General features: G+C 41.1%; 4 protein-coding genes across 25 annotated transcripts in view; 2 read left to right on the top strand and 2 right to left on the bottom strand.

Annotated features, from left to right (window-relative positions):
* nid2a (nidogen 2a (osteonidogen)) overlaps nt 1-8,674 on the top strand; it is a 35,398-nt gene extending 26,724 nt beyond the window's left edge. For 10 of the 21 annotated variants that reach the window (XM_057026967.1, XM_057026969.1, XM_057026962.1 and 7 more), the window contains 17 exons: nt 46-170; nt 264-369; nt 989-1,113; nt 1,265-1,370; nt 1,518-1,651; nt 1,729-1,834; nt 2,023-2,147; nt 2,292-2,397; nt 3,635-3,764; nt 3,847-3,947; nt 4,057-4,229; nt 4,302-4,431; nt 4,513-4,684; nt 5,949-6,106; nt 6,201-6,324; nt 6,398-6,510; nt 7,859-8,674. In XM_057026967.1, the coding sequence (XP_056882947.1) occupies nt 46-170; nt 264-369; nt 989-1,113; nt 1,265-1,370; nt 1,518-1,651; nt 1,729-1,834; nt 2,023-2,147; nt 2,292-2,397; nt 3,635-3,764; nt 3,847-3,947; nt 4,057-4,229; nt 4,302-4,431; nt 4,513-4,684; nt 5,949-6,106; nt 6,201-6,324; nt 6,398-6,510; nt 7,859-7,869 (2,045 nt within the window). In that variant the 3' untranslated portion in view covers nt 7,870-8,674. The remainder of the gene's footprint in view (nt 1-45; nt 171-263; nt 370-988; nt 1,114-1,264; nt 1,371-1,517; nt 1,652-1,728; nt 1,835-2,022; nt 2,148-2,291; nt 2,398-3,634; nt 3,765-3,846; nt 3,948-4,056; nt 4,230-4,301; nt 4,432-4,512; nt 4,685-5,948; nt 6,107-6,200; nt 6,325-6,397; nt 6,511-7,858) is intronic. The other 11 variants (XM_057026980.1, XM_057026981.1, XM_057026972.1 and 8 more) reach the window with 9 other exon arrangements.
* Nucleotides 8,675-8,739: 65 nt separating this feature from the next.
* On the bottom strand, nt 8,740-11,044 carry rtraf (RNA transcription, translation and transport factor). The gene is made up of 8 exons (XM_057026987.1): nt 10,867-11,044; nt 10,425-10,549; nt 10,199-10,298; nt 9,849-9,926; nt 9,685-9,773; nt 9,507-9,575; nt 9,235-9,283; nt 8,740-9,163 (listed from the first exon to the last, which is right to left on the bottom strand). Exons 1-8 carry the CDS (start codon nt 10,925-10,927, stop codon nt 9,009-9,011), a joined length of 726 nt encoding a protein of 241 aa, XP_056882967.1. The 5' UTR covers nt 10,928-11,044; the 3' UTR covers nt 8,740-9,008.
* A 229-nt stretch (nt 11,045-11,273) lies between these two features.
* Nucleotides 11,274-13,143, bottom strand: sap18 (Sin3A-associated protein). The gene is made up of 4 exons (XM_057026988.1): nt 12,977-13,143; nt 11,867-11,976; nt 11,621-11,743; nt 11,274-11,527 (listed from the first exon to the last, which is right to left on the bottom strand). Exons 1-4 carry the CDS (start codon nt 13,046-13,048, stop codon nt 11,371-11,373), a joined length of 462 nt encoding a protein of 153 aa, XP_056882968.1. The 5' UTR covers nt 13,049-13,143; the 3' UTR covers nt 11,274-11,370.
* Nucleotides 13,144-13,280: 137 nt separating this feature from the next.
* Nucleotides 13,281-17,757, top strand: LOC130522510 (gap junction beta-6 protein-like). Of its 2 annotated transcripts, XM_057026985.1 has the most exons (6): nt 13,281-14,913; nt 15,412-15,583; nt 15,992-16,144; nt 16,789-16,937; nt 17,007-17,213; nt 17,363-17,757. In XM_057026985.1, exons 2-6 carry the CDS (start codon nt 15,413-15,415, stop codon nt 17,457-17,459), a joined length of 777 nt encoding a protein of 258 aa, XP_056882965.1. In that variant the 5' UTR covers nt 13,281-14,913; nt 15,412; the 3' UTR covers nt 17,460-17,757. The 2 variants fall into 2 exon arrangements, with proteins under 2 accessions (XP_056882965.1, XP_056882966.1); XM_057026986.1 differs by lacking the exon at nt 13,281-14,913 and having other exon boundaries at nt 14,963-15,583; nt 17,007-17,238.
* Nucleotides 17,758-17,816: the final 59 nt, after the last annotated feature.

The raw sequence follows: 17,816 nt of genomic DNA, 5'->3' as shown, positions 1-17,816 counted from the left end.
TTCAGTGACTCATGCAAACATTTTACTTGTCTCCACATGAACCAGAGCGTCCTAAAACTCACTGTCAGCACCACAGAGACAGTGTTCAGACCACCAGTCCAGAGGGATATCCCATACTGGGAGTCTACCGACCCCAGTGTGATGATAATGGAGAGTACACCCCAGAACAGGTTAACATATCTCAACAGTCTTACAGTTGATGGTGTTGACTAGATTACAATTAAAAGAATTGTATGCATGATGTTTTGTGATTGATCCTTCAGTGTCATGGCTCCACTGGACACTGTTGGTGTGTGGACAGTAATGGACGGGAGAGAGCAGGAACCAGGACATCAGCTGGTGAACAAAGGAAAGACTGTGACAGCCCAGGTGAGAAGAGAATCTTTTCTTTGCAAATTATTTCAGTGATTCTTTCATCAGATGGTCTTAAATACTGTTATGTCTTCTTGTTTATGTAATTTTTTCATTGCTAATATTCTTTGATGTGTATTTTATTAGATGAACCAGAGCGTCCTAAAACTCACTGTCAGCACCACAGAGAGTGTTCAGACCACCAGCCAGAGGATATCCCATACTGGAGCCTACCGACCCCAGTGTGATGATAATGGACAGTACATACCACAGCAGTGTGGCTGAGAAATTTCTGCAAACATATGCATTCTTCTCTTTTTTCTTTATCTTTTGTTCTATTTTTATTTTCAGTGTCACGGGTCCACTGGACACTGTTGGTGTGTGGACAGTAATGGACGGAGAGAGCAGGAACCAGGACATCAGCTGGTGAACAAAGAAAGACTGTGACAGCCCAGGTGAAGAGACCTATTCAATTTACCTGGTCCACCTTTTAAAGCCCCTTTAAAGGTTTTTACCTCTCAGTGGACATCATTAAACTGTGAACATGGAATTAGTCATGAATATTAAGACTGAATTAAATTGATCCCTTTTGCTACAGTGATGTTACATGATTATCTTGTTTGGTAATAACTCATAGATGAACCAGAGCGTCCTAAAACTCAGTGTCAGCAGCACAGAGACAGTGTTCAGACTGAGGGCTTTTCTGTTCCTGGGGTGTTTGTGCCTCAGTGTGACGCTAATGGACAGTACACGTCTAAACAGGTAAGATCAGGGCCAACTGTGGGGACACAGCAACTGTCATGACACAATTGATGCATTATAGAGAATGTCTGTTTGTTTTATCAACAGTATGTTGTATAGAATTGCAGATCAAAGTTAAAAAAAAACAAATATTTTTTTATATTTGCTTCAGTGTCATAGTTCCACTGGACACTGTTGGTGTGTGGACAGTAATGGACAGGAGAGAGCAGGAACCAGGACTCCTCCTGGGGCACCAGCTGTAGACTGTGACAGACCAGGTGAGAGAAATCTTTTCTTTTTACATAAATCTAATAAATCCTTCAAATTTCAATTTCCTCAGATAATTTTACATTATATACTGTTTTGTCGTCTTGTTTGGGGTGTTTGTTCATCACTAATATTCTTTGATGTGTATTTTATATTAGATGAACCAGAGCGTCCTAAAACTCACTGTCAGCACCACAGAGACAGTGTTCAGACCACCAGTCCAGAGGGATATCCCATACTGGGAGCCTACCGACCCCAGTGTGATGATAATGGACAGTACATACCACAGCAGGTATGGCTGAGAAATTTCTGCAAACATATGCATTCTTCTCTTTTTTCTTTATCTTTTTGTTCTATTTTTATTTTCAGTGTCACGGGTCAACTGGACACTGTTGGTGTGTGGACAGTAATGGACGGGAGAGAGCAGGAACCAGGACATCAGCTGGTGAACAAAGGAAAGACTGTGACAGCCCAGGTGAAGAGACCTATTCAATTTACCTGGTCCACCTTTTAAAGCCCCTTTAAAGTGTTTTTACCTCTACAGTGGACATCATTAAACTGTGAACATTGAATTAGTCATTGAATATTAAGACTGAATTGAAATTTGATCCCTTTTGCTACAGTGATGTTTACATGATTATCTTGTTTGGTAATAACTCATAGATGAACCAGAGCGTCCTAAAACTCAGTGTCAGCAGCACAGAGACAGTGTTCAGACTGAGGGCTTTTCTGTTCCTGGGGTGTTTGTGCCTCAGTGTGACGCTAATGGACAGTACACGTCTAAACAGGTAAGATCAGGGCCAACTGTGGGGACACAGCAACTGTCATGACACAATTGATGCATTATAGAAGACGTGTTTTATGAACAGTATGTTGTATAGAATAGCAGATCAAAGTTTTTAAAAAAAAAACATTTTTTATATTTGCTTCAGTGTCATAGTTCCACTGGACACTGTTGGTGTGTGGACAGTAATGGACAGGAGAGAGCAGGAACCAGGACTCCTCCAGGAGCACCAGCTGTAGACTGTGACAGACCAGGTGAGATGACACCCAAAGGTGAAGCTAACCTACTTCGACTTAAAAATAAAGATACTGTATGTCCCTGCCAGCACCTGTAAAGCTCACTGCACACAAAAGGACAACGAGCGGGCACACAGCCTCTTGTAAAACCACAAATTACACTTTGTTTCCTTACAGATTAAACTAAAGCATGGTAATTAGTAGCTTTACAGGCTGGTGGAAGTGGACTTTACTGTAGCAAACACCTTGAAAGCAATACGATTCTTCTCATGTAGCTGTCAGTAATAATAGTCACTTTGAGCTGTGGAACAAGAATGCACTTGTTGCAACTCAATGTCTACAATGAATTTAATAATTACAAGGCAGCTGTGTTGGAAGAAAAGTGTTGCAACAATTGAGCACTCGCAGTTGTTCCGTTGCCGTCCCGCTAAAACTAATTTCCTGAGTTCATTCTGTAACCTCCAGGTATGACCATCTCAAACACACTTGCCAAACAAAATAACACTAAGACAATGTCAAAAGAGTTTCCCCAGATATTTACGACCTATTTCTCAGTCATTTGGGATCTCATGAATGCGTCACAGCATTTTCTGTTCCTTAATTGTTGTTGGTTTTTAATCTACCGACTTTTCAGGGATTCATTATAGTTTCTCACACATAGTTTGGTTCTTTTTTACATCAACTTCAATCCTCTCACTGCATTTCACAATCATGATCCATTTTCTGGGAAAGACACCCGAGAGGAGGCATTAATTCTGTGTGTCATGTGTGGTTAAACAGTAATAAGGTGTAAAACTCAATGATTCATGGCAGTGAATGCTACATCTGCATTGTACCAACTACTACTCCAGTAAATCCTGGTGGAAAAACTTACTGCGAGACATCAGTCAACTATGAGCATGTGTGTCTCTTTATCCTCCTGATCCCTCTCTGCAGTTGGTCTGTTCTCATCCACTTTTCATATGTGGACCACGTCTTCTTCTGAGTTTAGACAGTGAGCAATGTGAAAAGTGCAGCGAATATAAACATTCAACAAAGCATAAAGTGGTTCGCGGTTTCATTCTGAAGCTTTCCCTATAAAGTGAGTTAAAGTGAGTTTAAAAGGGTTTTATGACCTTAACAGTGTTGCTATATGTATTTCTTTAAACACAGGCCTCCCCATTCTGTTCAATAAACAGCAGTGCTCTCACGGTGACAGAAAGTGTTCTAAGAATAGTATCTCTCACAACATTAAGTGTGATTGGGTGCCTTTCAGTCCCTGTACCCCCGACCCAGCGCCCTGAAAGTGTGTGTGAGCGATGGAGGACCAGTTTGATTGAACACTATGGGGGAAAACCAGAACCCCAGCAATACTTGCCTCAGTGTGAGCCAGATGGACAGTTCAGGTACACACCTCATTACACACGCACAGAAAAACAGCAGTTTAGTATTGATTGTCATTAAAATGGCTTGTGGTTTGTTATGAAGCCCAGTCCAGTGTTACGGAGAGACCACTTACTGCTGGTGTGTGGACCAGGACGGTCGAGAGATTTCCGGAACCCGATCATATGATGTTGTCAAACCTGCATGTGAGTGTTCTTTCAACACGATGATGATGAGGATGTCTGTGAGTCTCTGTGTGTGTGTTCAAAATGTTGAAAATCACTGTTCTTTTTTGTCTGTTCAAACATGTCCCAGGCCTTCCCTCAGTTGCTCCGCCCACTGTGCGCCCATTGCCCCGCCCAGACGTGACCCCACCACCACACGCTGAAGTCACACTTCTGTATGCTCAGGGACAGAAAATCGGGGCATTGCCCCTCAATGGGACTAGGTTAGATGAAACCAGGGCCAGGACGCTGCTGACTCTCCATGTAAGAGACACGTGATAAACACACACTGGAGTAAAACAATGTGGATCATCTGCTTTTATGATGTGTATCCAGGGTTCCATAGTAGTTGGATTAGCCTATGACTGCAAAGAGAACCATGTCTACTGGACAGATTTGTCTGCACGAACTATCAACAGAGCAGCAATGGCACCTGGAGCTGAGCCCGAGATACTCATTAACACGAGTAATGACACGCACTAACCCTCCTCACAATAGCTGTTGTTGTTTTGACCAAGCTCAATGTTGGCTTGGTTTTGCTGTGTAGATCTGGTCAGTCCAGAGGGTTTGGCAGTGGATGCCCACCGTGGGGCTATGTTCTGGGTCGACTCCAACACCGACGTGATCGAGACCTCCAACCTGGACGGCAGTGGGAGGAGGACTCTGTTTGACACGGACCTGGTGAACCCGCGGGCCATCATAGTTGTCTCCTCCACTGGGTAATTCCATTAGCAGTTCTGTCCTTAATACTAATACCATGTGCATGAAAAAAACACTTGCCCACACACTGTTTGAGATTGTATCCTCTTTGAGGTTCTGCACTGAAGCATATGAGCTTCCACCATAGTGATGTCATATTGAAAGTGGACACAGGTGGTTTGCAGGCACCATGAAATCCAAAACGGCAAACTTCAGACGGACTATGAGTCAACCAGGCCTGGTTTAAATTAATTTGTGTACTACAAATTATTTTTTAAACTGTTCTTGTTGAGTCTGCTTTCTAGACATGGTTGACTGATGAGCATAACGCTGAGTGCGAAGTCTTGCTTCGATAAACCATGTTTGTTAATCCTGAGGAGCCCGTGGTGCTTTCTGTGCTTGGTGCCAAGACATGATGCTGTTAATCTTAAAGATCTTACATATACATAAACATACACATATACACAGGCACACAAGCACACACACGCACGCACACACACGTACTTTCCAGGAATAACATCTGCTTTTCATCACTAATGAACCGTGTGTGCAACATGTGTTAATGTCGTTTATACAAATCATCAAACATTGTCGTTAGAACCTAAACTAATGTAAAACTTAAATATGTTTTCACATTCTCACTGGTGGTTTGTTTTCTTACTGAAGTCCATGTGTGTGTTTAAAAAAAGTCCTCAAGGTAATTATTGCTTCACATGAGTACACTTCTGATTAAAATTGGGCTCTCTGGTTTCTGGGCTTTACGGGTGACCCCCCCCCCCCCCACACACACACAGAAAGACTAAAAAACAACTGCAGACATGGTGAAATGATGAGCTACACACCAGCATCAGGTTCAAAATGCTGATTTAAGTACACACATATACTCATGCATGTGTGTTGAACTGATTGCTCATGTGGTGTAAGTTTCCTGCCATTCCCAGTGGAATCCCCCCCCATACACAGCCCGAAGCCCGAAGATCTTATAACAAAATATGATTTCATGAGAAATCTACTTGTCCGAAATATGAAGGAATGTTGTGTATTCGAGGTATGTTATTAGCATCCGCTGAAGTGCTCAGATGAAATTGAACCTGCTGGGGTCAAAGGTTGCATGTTGCTCAGAGTAACCTGACCGTGACCTCATCAGCACGAGACAGCTGTTCCCTGGAGCTTTTCCTCTTGCAACCAGATGTGTGTGGTTTGCCATCTGAAATCATGTTCATATGAAAAACAGACTCCCCGCAAATCCATGGCATCTTAACCCCTCAATGGTTCTCCCTCCAGCACTCTGTACTGGACCGACTGGAACCGAGAGGCTCCAAAGATCGAGAGTTCGACAGTGGACGGTCAGAACCGAAGGGTGGTGGTATCTGATGGTATCGGTTTGCCCAACGCTCTCACCTATGACGCGTCTTCAGGACAGGTGTGCTGGGCAGATGCAGGTACGCACGAGGTCTTCTCTCACAGTCAGTTAGACTCACAACTGTGCAGATGTTTAAAAGAGGACGACTGTGTTTCCTATCTTCGGTTAATTAGGTACGAAGCGTTTAGAGTGCGTATTTCCGGACGGGACAGGACGGAGGGTGATCCATCCCACCCTCAACTACCCATTCAACATGGTCTACTACAGGAACCACTTCTATTACACTGACTGGAGGAGGTAGCCATGCTTGTTCATCCTTCTGACGTGCCCCCGTCTTGATCACCTCATTGAACTGTGCGCTGCTTCACAGGGATGGAGTCATCGTAGTCAACAAAGAAAGTAGCCAGATCACGGATGAATTCTTGCCTGACCAGCGCTCACACCTGTATGGCATCGCCATAGCAACCAGACGCTGCCTATCAGGTGAGAAGTATGAATGTTTAAGTCTTACGATGTATTAGTAGATTCCCAATCAGATTAGATTGTGATCTGATGTTTAGTTTAGTTCCTGTATAATCACAAGCACACACGCGCTGACTGCACAACTGAGCTCATTTGTTTTGTGCACTCTGATGTCATTACATCACTCAGCTCCCACCAGATGTCACCTGAACCCTGAGAGCTGTCTTTACAGACAGAAAACAGGACAGAAACCCCCTGTTTAACCCTAGGCTGCTCCCTTCAAGTCCAATAAAAACACAGGATATATGAGCAAAAATCATAATGAGGACAGTCCAAACAGCACATCAACAGAGCAGCAGACCGTTGGTTCCTGTATGATATCTAATATGCAAGCCATCTAGAAAATGTGCAGATAAATTAAAACACTTGAAACCAATTTTAACATCAGTGAGATGAATTCAATATGCTTGGCAGCTGAAGTGTCCAATAAAACATTACACTTCTATTATCTACTTCACACACCAAAAGCTGTCTGCCTGCCTGTCTGCCTGCCTGTCTGTCTGTCTGTCTGCCTGCCTGTCTGTCTGCCTGCCTGCCTGTCTGTCTGTCTGCCTGTCTGTCTGTCTGCCTGCCTGCCTGCATACAAGAAACCAAAGAACAATGATTACACAGCTGTGTATGACCTTCTGCCTATATTTTGTGTTTGTGTGCAATGTTTGATGTGTTGATGTCTGCAGATGGCTTCAAGTCATTTCAAAGCCTTGTGTTAAACCTTGAGTACAAAGTAGGCCCCTATACACCGGATAATCCCGAAAGTAGCACTTTGGTGGGTGTCAGTGTCAGACAAAGCTAAACACATGTGCAGCAAGCGTAAAAGTGGTCATAGCACAAGAGTTTGTGGGTCAGCGATGATGGCTATCACTCGTGAGTGTTGCTGTTAATGTCACGTCTGCGCAGAACTCTCATGGTGAAATAACAGCCACTTGCTTCAAAGTTGTGCAGTGTAATTGTGGCCATGATGACAGCTCTAAAGCCCACTTGTTAAGGGTTCAGGAGCATGTTGGAAGTGGCTTAAAAGCTGTTATTGTTGAATACGCGAGGGTATGCTCACACATGGTCTTTACAGATAATTCTCAGTCACCACAAGTCTATAAGTGCAGGGCTTTGTTCAGGATGGAAGGCGTGTTTGTTCTGTCATCACACCACCACAGCGCTTTCATCCTGTCACATTTGGATTCACCCAGCTCTTCATTTCCTTCAGGAGTTATATCAAGGGGGAAGCAGTTTGCTATGCTAGAAATGTTACATGCAACTCATCAGAAGGAATTGTTTTGTTAGTTTGTTTCATTCTTTTGTGTTTCTGTCTCAGGGAACCAATAAAAATGGAGTGGCAAACGCAGAGTCCTTTGGTGCTATAAGTTCTGGGACTTTTCTCTCCGTCGTGGCTCAGAAGTCAGGCCAATGTTCAGACATTAAAAAAACCTCCACTCACTTGATCCCAACTCCATTATCTCACCTTAAAGCTATAACCCCAAGATAAATGTTTTGTAAATTTGTTTTATACCTCAGTTTTGTTTTTTTCTACTGTATTTTTGTATGTTTTTTTCAATCGATTAAAGATACAGAACCATGAAATCAGATGTTTTAATATGTGTTGTTTCTGTGCTAATAAAAGAATAACACGAACAGCTTTTAAAACTGTTACAGCAGAAGTTTTGCATTGAAGCTGAGCATCTTATTTCTATTTGATCAACTGGGCACAGCGGGTTTTCACTACAGGCTGCTCATTTTATTCGTACAGCAAAAATGAAGGATTTGTAGAATTTAGTGTCAAGATTAAACCACCCACAACAGAGAGACCTTAGCTGACCAGCATGGGTGAAAATCTACATTTTACTAAATGATTTGTGGAAATTAATGTATGAATTTGAGCAAACAATTGAATAGAAATTGTATCTTCTCAGGCACATGTTGAAACCAAATCCCACTAACCATTATTTCTAATCAGATTATGAATTGCGTGCCAGTCAGATCAAAACAACACCATGCCTCCTTCTCTGCACTAATCTATTCTAAATTTCTCACCAAAGAAATGTTTCTTTGTATTGCCAAATATTTTTTCTACATTTTAAATCTTTTTATAAGATGTGATATTTATAACAATAAAATGTGACTTGGTACTTGACATACTGCCTTCTTCATGATTTATATGGTTTTGAAGATGACACATGATCACATAAGAAAAGGGACTTTGTTTTGGTCTGTTTCTGTATTTTCACCACAGCCAGAATGTCAGAACTTCAACACATTTTCTGAAAGGTCAGAATTTGACCTTAAAAGATCAACAAAACAGATCAGCAACTATTGCAAGGCTTCAAAATGTGGTATTTTTCCATACTTCTCCCAACTTAAACAATCTGCTTTCATACTACAGCAAACAGAAAATAATCCTGTGTCCAATGACAAATATTTAACTTTCAGTCTCTCCCTTTTTTCCTTAAACCGTCTTCTTCATCTTCTCATCTGCCGACCTTGCCCAGCCTGTGATCTGTCTTGGGGTCGGCGATGATGGCCTGAACTGCAACGATGGCCTCGTTGATCTTGGTCTGGAGTTCCCTCAGCTCCTCGATGTGCAGTAGACGGAGGATCTGGGCTGCTTCATTCAGAGTGGCATCTGAAAAGACGTTTATTTTAGGTTACAACTGTGAGTTACGCTTTGTAATGGATCAATGAAGATAAGCTCACCTCCGGTGTCAAAACCCAACGTGTGCTTGTCCAAAGCTACTGGGACACCCTGGAAAAGACAGGTATGTGTATAACTTAAAAATGTACATCAGATGGAGGATAAGAATCAACCACTTCATTTGAATATTCACTTCACCTCATTATGACTTTATGATTCAAGTATACTTAATTTGTGATCCGTCATGAAGGTTTAATTTGCATCTTAATTGATGTAGGAAACATCCTCAGGTAAAGTTGAGCCCTACAGGGATGAGATTAGTGACCAGTAATACCTCTTTGCTGTGGCTGGCTTTGGCGATGGCTTCGGGAGAAAGTCTCTCCTGAATTAGAATACGAATGGCCTAACAGGAGTATAAAGCAGGCAAATCAATCGGTTTAATATATTTTTAAATATTGAATGAATAAAGGCCGTAATTTAAAATATGACTGAGGATGTGATCCTACACCCACCTTGAGCATAACCAGGTAATCATCGTGCCGTTGTATCTTGAGGATGTTGGCTAAAGCTGTTACCCCTGCTTTGAAATCTGGAGAATTACCTGCAACATTAAAAAGAGTGCTCAAACCCAGATAGACAGGACAGGCATGACAGAGGAGATGCTTGATCGTCTTACTGTCTAAGTTGACAAGAGGGTCCACTGCTTTAGTGTCGCCAGAAGCTGACAGTGGTTCACATTTCCTGTACTTCTCCACTGGCACACAAAACACACTATTAGTCATGTTTTGTCGCACTATTAAGCACTATTACTAGTAGCAGCAGCACAGTGGTACAATTCATATTCAAAAGAATAACTTTAAGGGGACTGATGAGTTGGAATTGTCAGAAAAAAATGTATTCTAGACTAGCTCCATCTAGTGGTCACCGTTAATATCACAGCGCAGTCAAGAACGACGAGAAGCCATTTTTTTCCGCTTTAAAATAAATTTTTTGGATCTCAGACTATGCTGTGTACTGAGGTCTTACCGTTATCTCCATATTCATATCGCACAGCCAGACCCAGTAACCAGTCTAAGGCCTCTTGCCTCTCCTGAACTCCAAAAGGACAACTGACATCCTGCAGGTACTAAACGCACAAACTCAAACTTTTATCATGAATGAAGTAAAGTAGAACATGCATGATAAGATATAATTGTTAAATTATAAGCAACATTCAAAACAGATTGCGCAAAGAAGACTTTTGAAGTCTCACCTTTTGGTAAGCTTCGGGCCAATCTGAGCTCGGGATATTCCTCAAGTTTCCTCTGTCCTCTATTTTATAATGCCTTATCTTCTGGTCCTCCAGCCACACAACGCAGTTCCTGAACTGGGTCTCATCTGAGCGACAACATATAAAACATCAAGCTCTTATTTCTTATTGTTTTGCCACGCCAAATATTTCAAGCTATAACGTCGTGGCAACTTCAACTGAGACAAACAATTGCAGTCACTGTGACTTACCAAACGGTAAGTAGATTTCATTCGTTCGCTGACAAACAGTTTGTGAAAAGCACAACTAAACATTTATTTTTTATAAACGGGGTCTGGTTTGTCTTTAGTGACGGGACCAGAGTTTTGCACGCACGTTGTTCGGCTCCACGTCAAAAAAAACCCACTGAATCGCATTTTAGGGCTCCTTCACGTTGTTTTCTTACCTTTGTTGTCAAATCCCTCGGGATTGTGATAATCTAGAGCTGATAGTTTTCTCCGGAACATATTAATGTTAATTTCAAGTGTAAATCGCAGCTCTCTGCCGTTCACAGCAGGGTGGACTGGCTCTGTTGGCTAACCGACGGGTCGCGCATGCGCCGAATTACATCGCTCACTTCCGCCGGAAATACTCAAATGATTCGTCTTGTGCAGTTGGACACAACTGTTAATGAATAGTAACCGCCACTAAATGATTACGGTTTGATTTCTTGAATATTTAGGGGTTACTTTGCGTGTACATTGATGATGCTTACACAAATTAAAAAAAAAAAAAAGTGTGGTGATTTTGAATGCAAATTCTGTTCGGTAACATGCATCTCTTGGGATGTTACATACAACTCAGAAGCCACTCTGAAGAAAACAAACCACTTTATTTCACATCAGCTTAAAAAAAAAAAAAATCAACCAAGAATATGAAAAAAAGGTTTTAAAATTACACCGATGTTTGCTTAGAAAGGCCTCATTCGTGTATTCAGGGGAGGGGCTCTGTTAGGCGGTGTAATGGCGATGTCCAGATAGTCTCCAATCTGGAAGCGCTGCGACTGCAATGTCAGGGAGTCATCTGTACCTTTTCTGCCAGACACAGTACTGCCGATGTCTTTCAGTCTGCAAAGTTGGAAGGGACACATGTCAAAATATATCATCCACAACTGGGGATTTTCAACTATCTTTCTAATTCTATTGTGGAATAATACCAACCTATACATTTTTCCTCTTGGGTCAGGGTACACAATGTTAAAACTGAAGTGGGTCCCTTTCTTTCTGGCCTCTGGATATACTTCCTTCACCAAGCTAGTCAGTTCTTTCAAGGTAGCATCCATCCTAAAAAGAAGCAAAAGATCAGTAGTAAAATTCTACACATACATCAAATATGACTGCAATATTTCTTAATATTGCTCAGATACAAGATGAAAAATATTCCCAATTATATAAAAGAAGTCTCACCATGTGTATATCTGGAGTTCACTAGAGGGAACATTTCCTCGGGCAAATTCATCAGGTCTGTGATGTCTACCACTGTTGGTGGTGAAAACACGCAGGAGGAGGGGGCAGGTCTGTGGAAAAGATTCATGCAAATTGAAATATTGTATGAATGCACGATGTATAGTCTGTTCATTTTACTCATCAGCAAAGATTATACTGTAGCATGCATCAAGATTCAAGAACATTAAAAAAATAAAATAAAACAAATACAAAATATAACCCTCATAAGAAAAATATGAAAAAGTAGCCAATTCCAATCGGTGTAGTATAAGTGTTCAAAATAAAGACATATTATACAATGTCTGTATATTTTAGCTTTATGAAAAATTCATCCTTAAATTAAAGAAAAACAAATCGATGATGATATGCACGTATCCCGCATCATGTAACGATACCGACCACCATTTAAGCTTTTGACTACATTTCCCAACTTCCCACTCAAAGACGATTGATTGTGTTGGATAAGTGGCTTTTTGTGTTGAAAAGCCACTTATCAATAAACCCCCCTCCAAAAATTCTAATCACGCTATTGTAAGATCAAGAACACAATGTCTGACGAACAACAAACGGGACATGAAAGTTTTAAGGTATAGCGTGGAAAAGGGACTACATCTTTGGATTGCACCAGAATTTACCTATTGGTTGTCGTGGTTTCGTTCAATGTAAAGATTTGGGAATACGATAAAACATTTTAACGTTTCAATTATTCTCTGCATTTTTAAAAAAATTTAAATTAGACAGCATGTTCAAACAGAATTGTAATTTTGATTTTATTAACTGCTAGGTATTCCACCATATAGCTAGCCATCGTGCTAGCGACAGAGGATACATTGATTTGACCCTAGCTTTAGTTTCCTTATGCTGATCGTGTTACCCTCGTTTTAACCCTTACATCACATTACCAATGTAGCCATGTCCCATATTATCGATGATAAATGGTAGAAAAGAGCAAATAAATCGACCACCATCAAAGGTCGAAATCGTTCAGTACCAGCCTAACCAAGTTAGCTCACGCTAATGCGATATTAAAATGCATGTAAACCAGGATGTAAATAAAAGCATATGGTCTACCTTTTCACGATCAATGGGTTTCTCTGGTTCTTTCTTGATTTCTTCCTGCGTGATCCGTGATTCAAGAGCCATTGTTTCTTTGCTTATTTTCACAGTTGAAGCCGACACTTCTTCCACCACGTCGGTTAGCTTACGATGGCAGAGGCGCCGAGAGCAGCTAGCACTGTTTCCGGTGCTGACATCGCCCCCTGGTGTTTGGGGGTGGGTGTGCATGACGGGCGTCGTTGTCCATGCACTACCTGGGAGTATTGCGGTTTTAGAAAATAAACTATTGTTGGGAAGGGCGGAGTAACTAAACTCTTTGAGCTGACGGCCTACAAGATTTAAAAATGTACAAACGTTTTACTAGTCCAGATCCTGATTGTACAATTAGGAAAACAGTTATCAACTAGCAAAATCATTGTTTTTCTGCATGGACATTCACTGATTGATAATGGCTTATTTTTTTCACCATCCACCAATATATAAAATTGCAATTGAAACATAGAGCTATAAATATTTACGTTATGAAATGCCAATGGTAATTTTAATGTGCATTCTGTAATGGTACAGAACCATTGCAGAGAGCGAGAGAGGAGGACATCTTGTAGTTCTTGAATGTGACAGATAGCCAAGTCTGCCCACTGAACTGGGATCTGCTATTCAGTCACATGCTTCTCTCCCCCTCACGGACAGCAGTGTGTGTTTCTGGTTATCATACAGGAAATGTGAGTTGTACAGTTGTATCCTGCCCCCATCCATTCTGTTCTTTGGCTGGCCGGCCAGTGAAAAGCTACTACAACAATCAGTCCTATTTATCCCACCCCCTCCCTCATTCATCGACCACACCTTCCTCAAGATTGGTCCTTTTTTGCTTTAAGCTCAGTCAGAGCTCCTAGATCGTACAGTGGCTCTATGAGTCCATATGCTTTGTCTTTTAAAAAAAAATCTCCAGTCTCAGTTCTGTTCTTATTTATGTAAATAGCCTCGTTCACATGACACCTGCTCCCTGTGTCAACCCAGAATGTTTTCCCTCCTTGCAATGTCTCTATCTCATTCTGTTGGGTAATGTTACGTTTAGAGTAGATCTCTGCAGTTACACACGGATAATTTGTAAGTTAAAACTGGCACCACATCATAAATAAATAAATTCATCATCAATTTAACACCATGTCTACCTGAAAAGGTTGGTATTTTGTTCAGAAGTTCTCATTTCAAACCAAGGAAGTTGGTTTTTGCTCCCACACTCGGTAAAGAATGAGGAGAGCTAACCTGACACGATAATTAGGGACACACAGAGCTACACTGTCCTGCAGGCCCTCTGCTGCCAAGTCAGTGTTTGGATCTGAAGTCACTTTGACTCCATACCTGTGTCCTATTACAGTTACCAGGGCAACACACACACACACACATGCTGCAATTGAGCCCAAACCATTGACTTCCTCACAATTAAGTAATTTTAAAAAATATGATTTTGCCCCAATTACTAAATACAGTTATAATTGCATTTTTTAAAAGTAATTCATTTAAATGACTCAGTTTGTTTCCAGAAGCTTTGGTCTCGTATGGGCATTCAGCAGGTGAGCTGGAGTTTATTTTTATAAATGACAAATATATTTAACAAAACAATTGATTATTAAGATTGCTATGCAACACACTGACAAACTGTATCCAGTTATACACAGTTTGTCTTGTTGTTCTTTATCCATTGGGTGTATCACAAACTTACTATTTGAAGTTATGCATTTTTGTTAATTTTACCCACATTTTATTTTGAAAGTCATCTCAGGAAGAACTCTGTTTCTCTCTTCAATCTGGATGGACAGTTTTTTGTTGCTGCAAAGGTTTAAAAAGTAGAAGACTTGGGTTGCATGAATGAGAGCAACAGCATTTTGATTTAACTCCAGAAAAAATCATGCAAAATATTTTCCTGCGAGCAACCTGACTCCAGACACAAGGTGAGAAATATATACAGTATGTGCGGTTTATCAACCAGACCAGTGCTATTATTAGTTCCTCTTAATGATTTTGTCCATTGAAATTAATTTGCTCAAATATCGAAAGCGTATTCTGTTACACCTAAACTGAGCCTTTGGTCCATGACTGTTTATTTTGAACAGTTCTGAATGAGTGCTTTGATGTGAAAACATGGCCTGTGTCATGGTGGGTATTGTAGTAGAGTTTGTAGAGTTTTAAGTGAGTCCAGTGTAGGCCACGGTGGGCCGAGAGGTTCATCAGTTCACATGAATGTTGGCTCTGGGCCCTTTCTCCTCCTCCTCACTTTCATTCCTTTTCAGTCCCTTCTTTTCTTACATTGCCCATCTCTACGTTAATCTCTTTCCTTCTGAATGACCATCTGTCTGATCTTATTTAGTTTTTAATATTTTTGGTTGTTCGAGAGAAGGAAAGAAACCCTTCTGAAGGTGTTAAATTGGCTTTTTGCGCTCCTGTTCCAGGATGTCTTGGACCACTCTGTACGCTCAGCTGGCTGGAGTAAACCGTCACTCCACCAGCTTGGGTAAAGTCTGGCTCTCTGTGCTCTTTATTTTTCGAGTTATGGTTTTGGTCGTGGCGGCTGAGAGTGTTTGGGGAGATGAACAGTCTGACTTCACCTGTAACACCCTACAGGTAAGGTGCCAGTTATCAAACAACCCAAGACCTCCAAATGTTGTCATTCAGCATTTCTTCTTTAAGTTTATATAACATTGATTATTGACTACTGGATCTTTCCAGCCATGGGAGTTTTCTCTTCAGATTTTTTTTCAGAAGTACAGATTTTAATAAATGTGAAAATGAGCCATCAGAGTTGTGAATGTAATCTAAACAAGTGAAGATGTAACTTTAAATTATTCACATCAGTAGAAAGTATTAATATGAAATGTATTTATTTTCATAAATATGCTGTAAATACAGTAAAGTACAGAGTTGGTTGAAGTTTTTGAAGTATATTTTCTGTCAGGATCAAACTGTAAAGTAGTTGCGAAGCGCTCTATTTCCAGCAGTGACACATTCTGTATGTCTGTGTCTGTTTTCCAGCCTGGTTGTGAGAATGTCTGCTATGATCAGTTCTTCCCCGTCTCCCACATCCGGCTCTGGTGTCTTCAGCTTGTCTTTGTCTCCACTCCAGCTCTCCTGGTTGCGATGTACGTGGCCTACCGGAACCACGGCGACAAGAAAAAGCTCCTCCAGGTGTTCACTTTGTTATTTACTTTGATGGATGGGTTACTTTGTATAATAGATGGGATGGGGTGAGGAAGGACAGCCAATTGGGAGAAAAAATCTCGAGTCTATAAAACTGGTCCCCATGTTGGACTTTCAAGTGATCACAAGAAAAGTTCATTTCAACAAAGTGTTGGAGTCACGTCACAGTGACCTGACCTCAAGCCCAAAAAAACAGGGGTCGAGAGAGCATGTGTCAGGAGGGAGGTCTGCAAAGCTGAGTTTCACAGCCCTGTTTTAGGAATGGGACACAATTTCCAGCAGCCTGTCGTGTGAAGCTTGTGGAATTTTATAAACCTTTAAAACCCTCCAGTACAAAATACACCATGAAACAAGGTATGTGAAATGTTTTCTCTCGCAACAAAAGTAAAAAGAAATAGAAGCTCAAATGAGTAATTATTTATTCTGATGATTTATATTCTTTAAGTACTGATGCTGAACAGTCAAGAAAATGTCGGGAGTTTTGTAAAAAGCAAAAAAAAAAAAAAAAAAGTCTGTAAAATCAAATGTTTTACAGACTATATAGGAATTTTTGTAACATGAAATAATTTTGTCATATAAAAGTATTGCTTATCTAATTTGTTTGTTTATGGCTCTTTGCTGCCCTGTGCTAGAGTTCTGGAAGAGTTGGCATCTTGAGCAACAAAGGTCAGGAGGAAGAGTTGGAGAGCCTCAGGAACAGGAGACTGCCTATATCTGGTGCCCTCTGGTGGACATACGCCTTCAGCCTTCTGTTCAGGCTCTTGTTTGAAGGAGGATTCATGTAAGACCCGAGCCACTATGCCTCCACCACGTTGCTGCTGCAGTTGGTCACCACGTGTAACCTGTCCAGGTACGCCTTGTATGTGATTTATGATGGCTTCCGGATGCCGCGCCTGGTGCAGTGCGACCAGTGGCCATGCCCAAACCTAGTGGACTGTTTCATCTCACGGCCAACAGAGAAAACAGTCTTCACCATTTTCATGGCCACCTCATCCTCCATCTGCATGCTCCTTAACATGGCAGAGCTTGCATATCTTGTTGCCAAGGGAGTCACGAGGTAGAGGTATTAATCAGTCAGTCAGGTGATTAATTGTTTAATTATTTACTTAACCTATTTTCACTGCTTTAAAAGGATTATCTGTGCAGTTTTAAGCACCGTGCATTTAAAATCCTTGGATTCTTTACGTGTGTCTTCTTTTATTCCAGAAAAATGTGCGGTCATAAGGAGAAGATCTCACACAGCAAATCCAGAAAAGAGAGGATGCAGAATACAACAAACCAGAAGTTACTTGTCTCGCCATGAGGAAGCAGCACCTCTGGAAGACTCCCAGCAGTACAGGAGGCTGCACTGCCTCTGCTCCTTGTTACTCCGTGTCCAAACCACATTAAACAGATGTATTTAAACTGTTTAATGTGGCTGTTCTGTACTTTTAAATAAGTTTGCACCTCTGAAGAGATAATGAGTTTTACGCAGTAGGGGTCGAAAGACGACTGATTTTCCAGTTAGTCAGCTTTGCGTTACTTTTCAGCTTGTCTTCTTACGGCATCAAAGATTTGTGAGATTTCAGTTAAATCTAATAAAATCATATTAATCGACACTATACATCAGTGGGTGTCCTCATGTTTGATCTGAGAATGCGTAAGATTAAAATCAGCTTGT

The sequence above is a fragment of the Takifugu flavidus genome, chromosome 3 (assembly GCF_003711565.1).
Source record: "Takifugu flavidus isolate HTHZ2018 chromosome 3, ASM371156v2, whole genome shotgun sequence".
Lineage (NCBI taxonomy): Eukaryota > Metazoa > Chordata > Actinopteri > Tetraodontiformes > Tetraodontidae > Takifugu > Takifugu flavidus.
The sequence above is the reverse complement of the archived record's forward strand: the minus strand, read 5'-3'. Positions and strand labels throughout refer to the sequence as shown.

What these genes read in the sequence shown, in the direction of transcription:
- sap18 (XM_057026988.1), bottom strand. Translation starts at nt 13,048, where the DNA reads ATGGCTCTTGAATCACGGATCACGCAGGAAGAAATCAAGAAAGAACCA. An exon ending in GAACTCCAGATATACACATG is followed by an intron (nt 11,744 to 11,866) that starts GTGAGACTTCTT and finishes GCTTCTTTTTAG; the next exon opens with GATGGATGCTACCTTGAAAG. An exon ending in CCAAGAGGAAAAATGTATAG is followed by an intron (nt 11,528 to 11,620) that starts GTTGGTATTATT and finishes CCAACTTTGCAG; the next exon opens with ACTGAAAGACATCGGCAGTA.
- LOC130522510 (XM_057026985.1), top strand. Translation starts at nt 15,413, where the DNA reads ATGTCTTGGACCACTCTGTACGCTCAGCTGGCTGGAGTAAACCGTCAC. An exon ending in TCACCTGTAACACCCTACAG is followed by an intron (nt 15,584 to 15,991) that starts GTAAGGTGCCAG and finishes TCTGTTTTCCAG; the next exon opens with CCTGGTTGTGAGAATGTCTG. An exon ending in ACAAGAAAAAGCTCCTCCAG is followed by an intron (nt 16,145 to 16,788) that starts GTGTTCACTTTG and finishes GCCCTGTGCTAG; the next exon opens with AGTTCTGGAAGAGTTGGCAT.
- rtraf (XM_057026987.1), bottom strand. Translation starts at nt 10,927, where the DNA reads ATGTTCCGGAGAAAACTATCAGCTCTAGATTATCACAATCCCGAGGGA. An exon ending in CGAGGGATTTGACAACAAAG is followed by an intron (nt 10,550 to 10,866) that starts GTAAGAAAACAA and finishes GTTGTCGCTCAG; the next exon opens with ATGAGACCCAGTTCAGGAAC. An exon ending in GTTGGGTTTTGACACCGGAG is followed by an intron (nt 9,164 to 9,234) that starts GTGAGCTTATCT and finishes ACGTCTTTTCAG; the next exon opens with ATGCCACTCTGAATGAAGCA.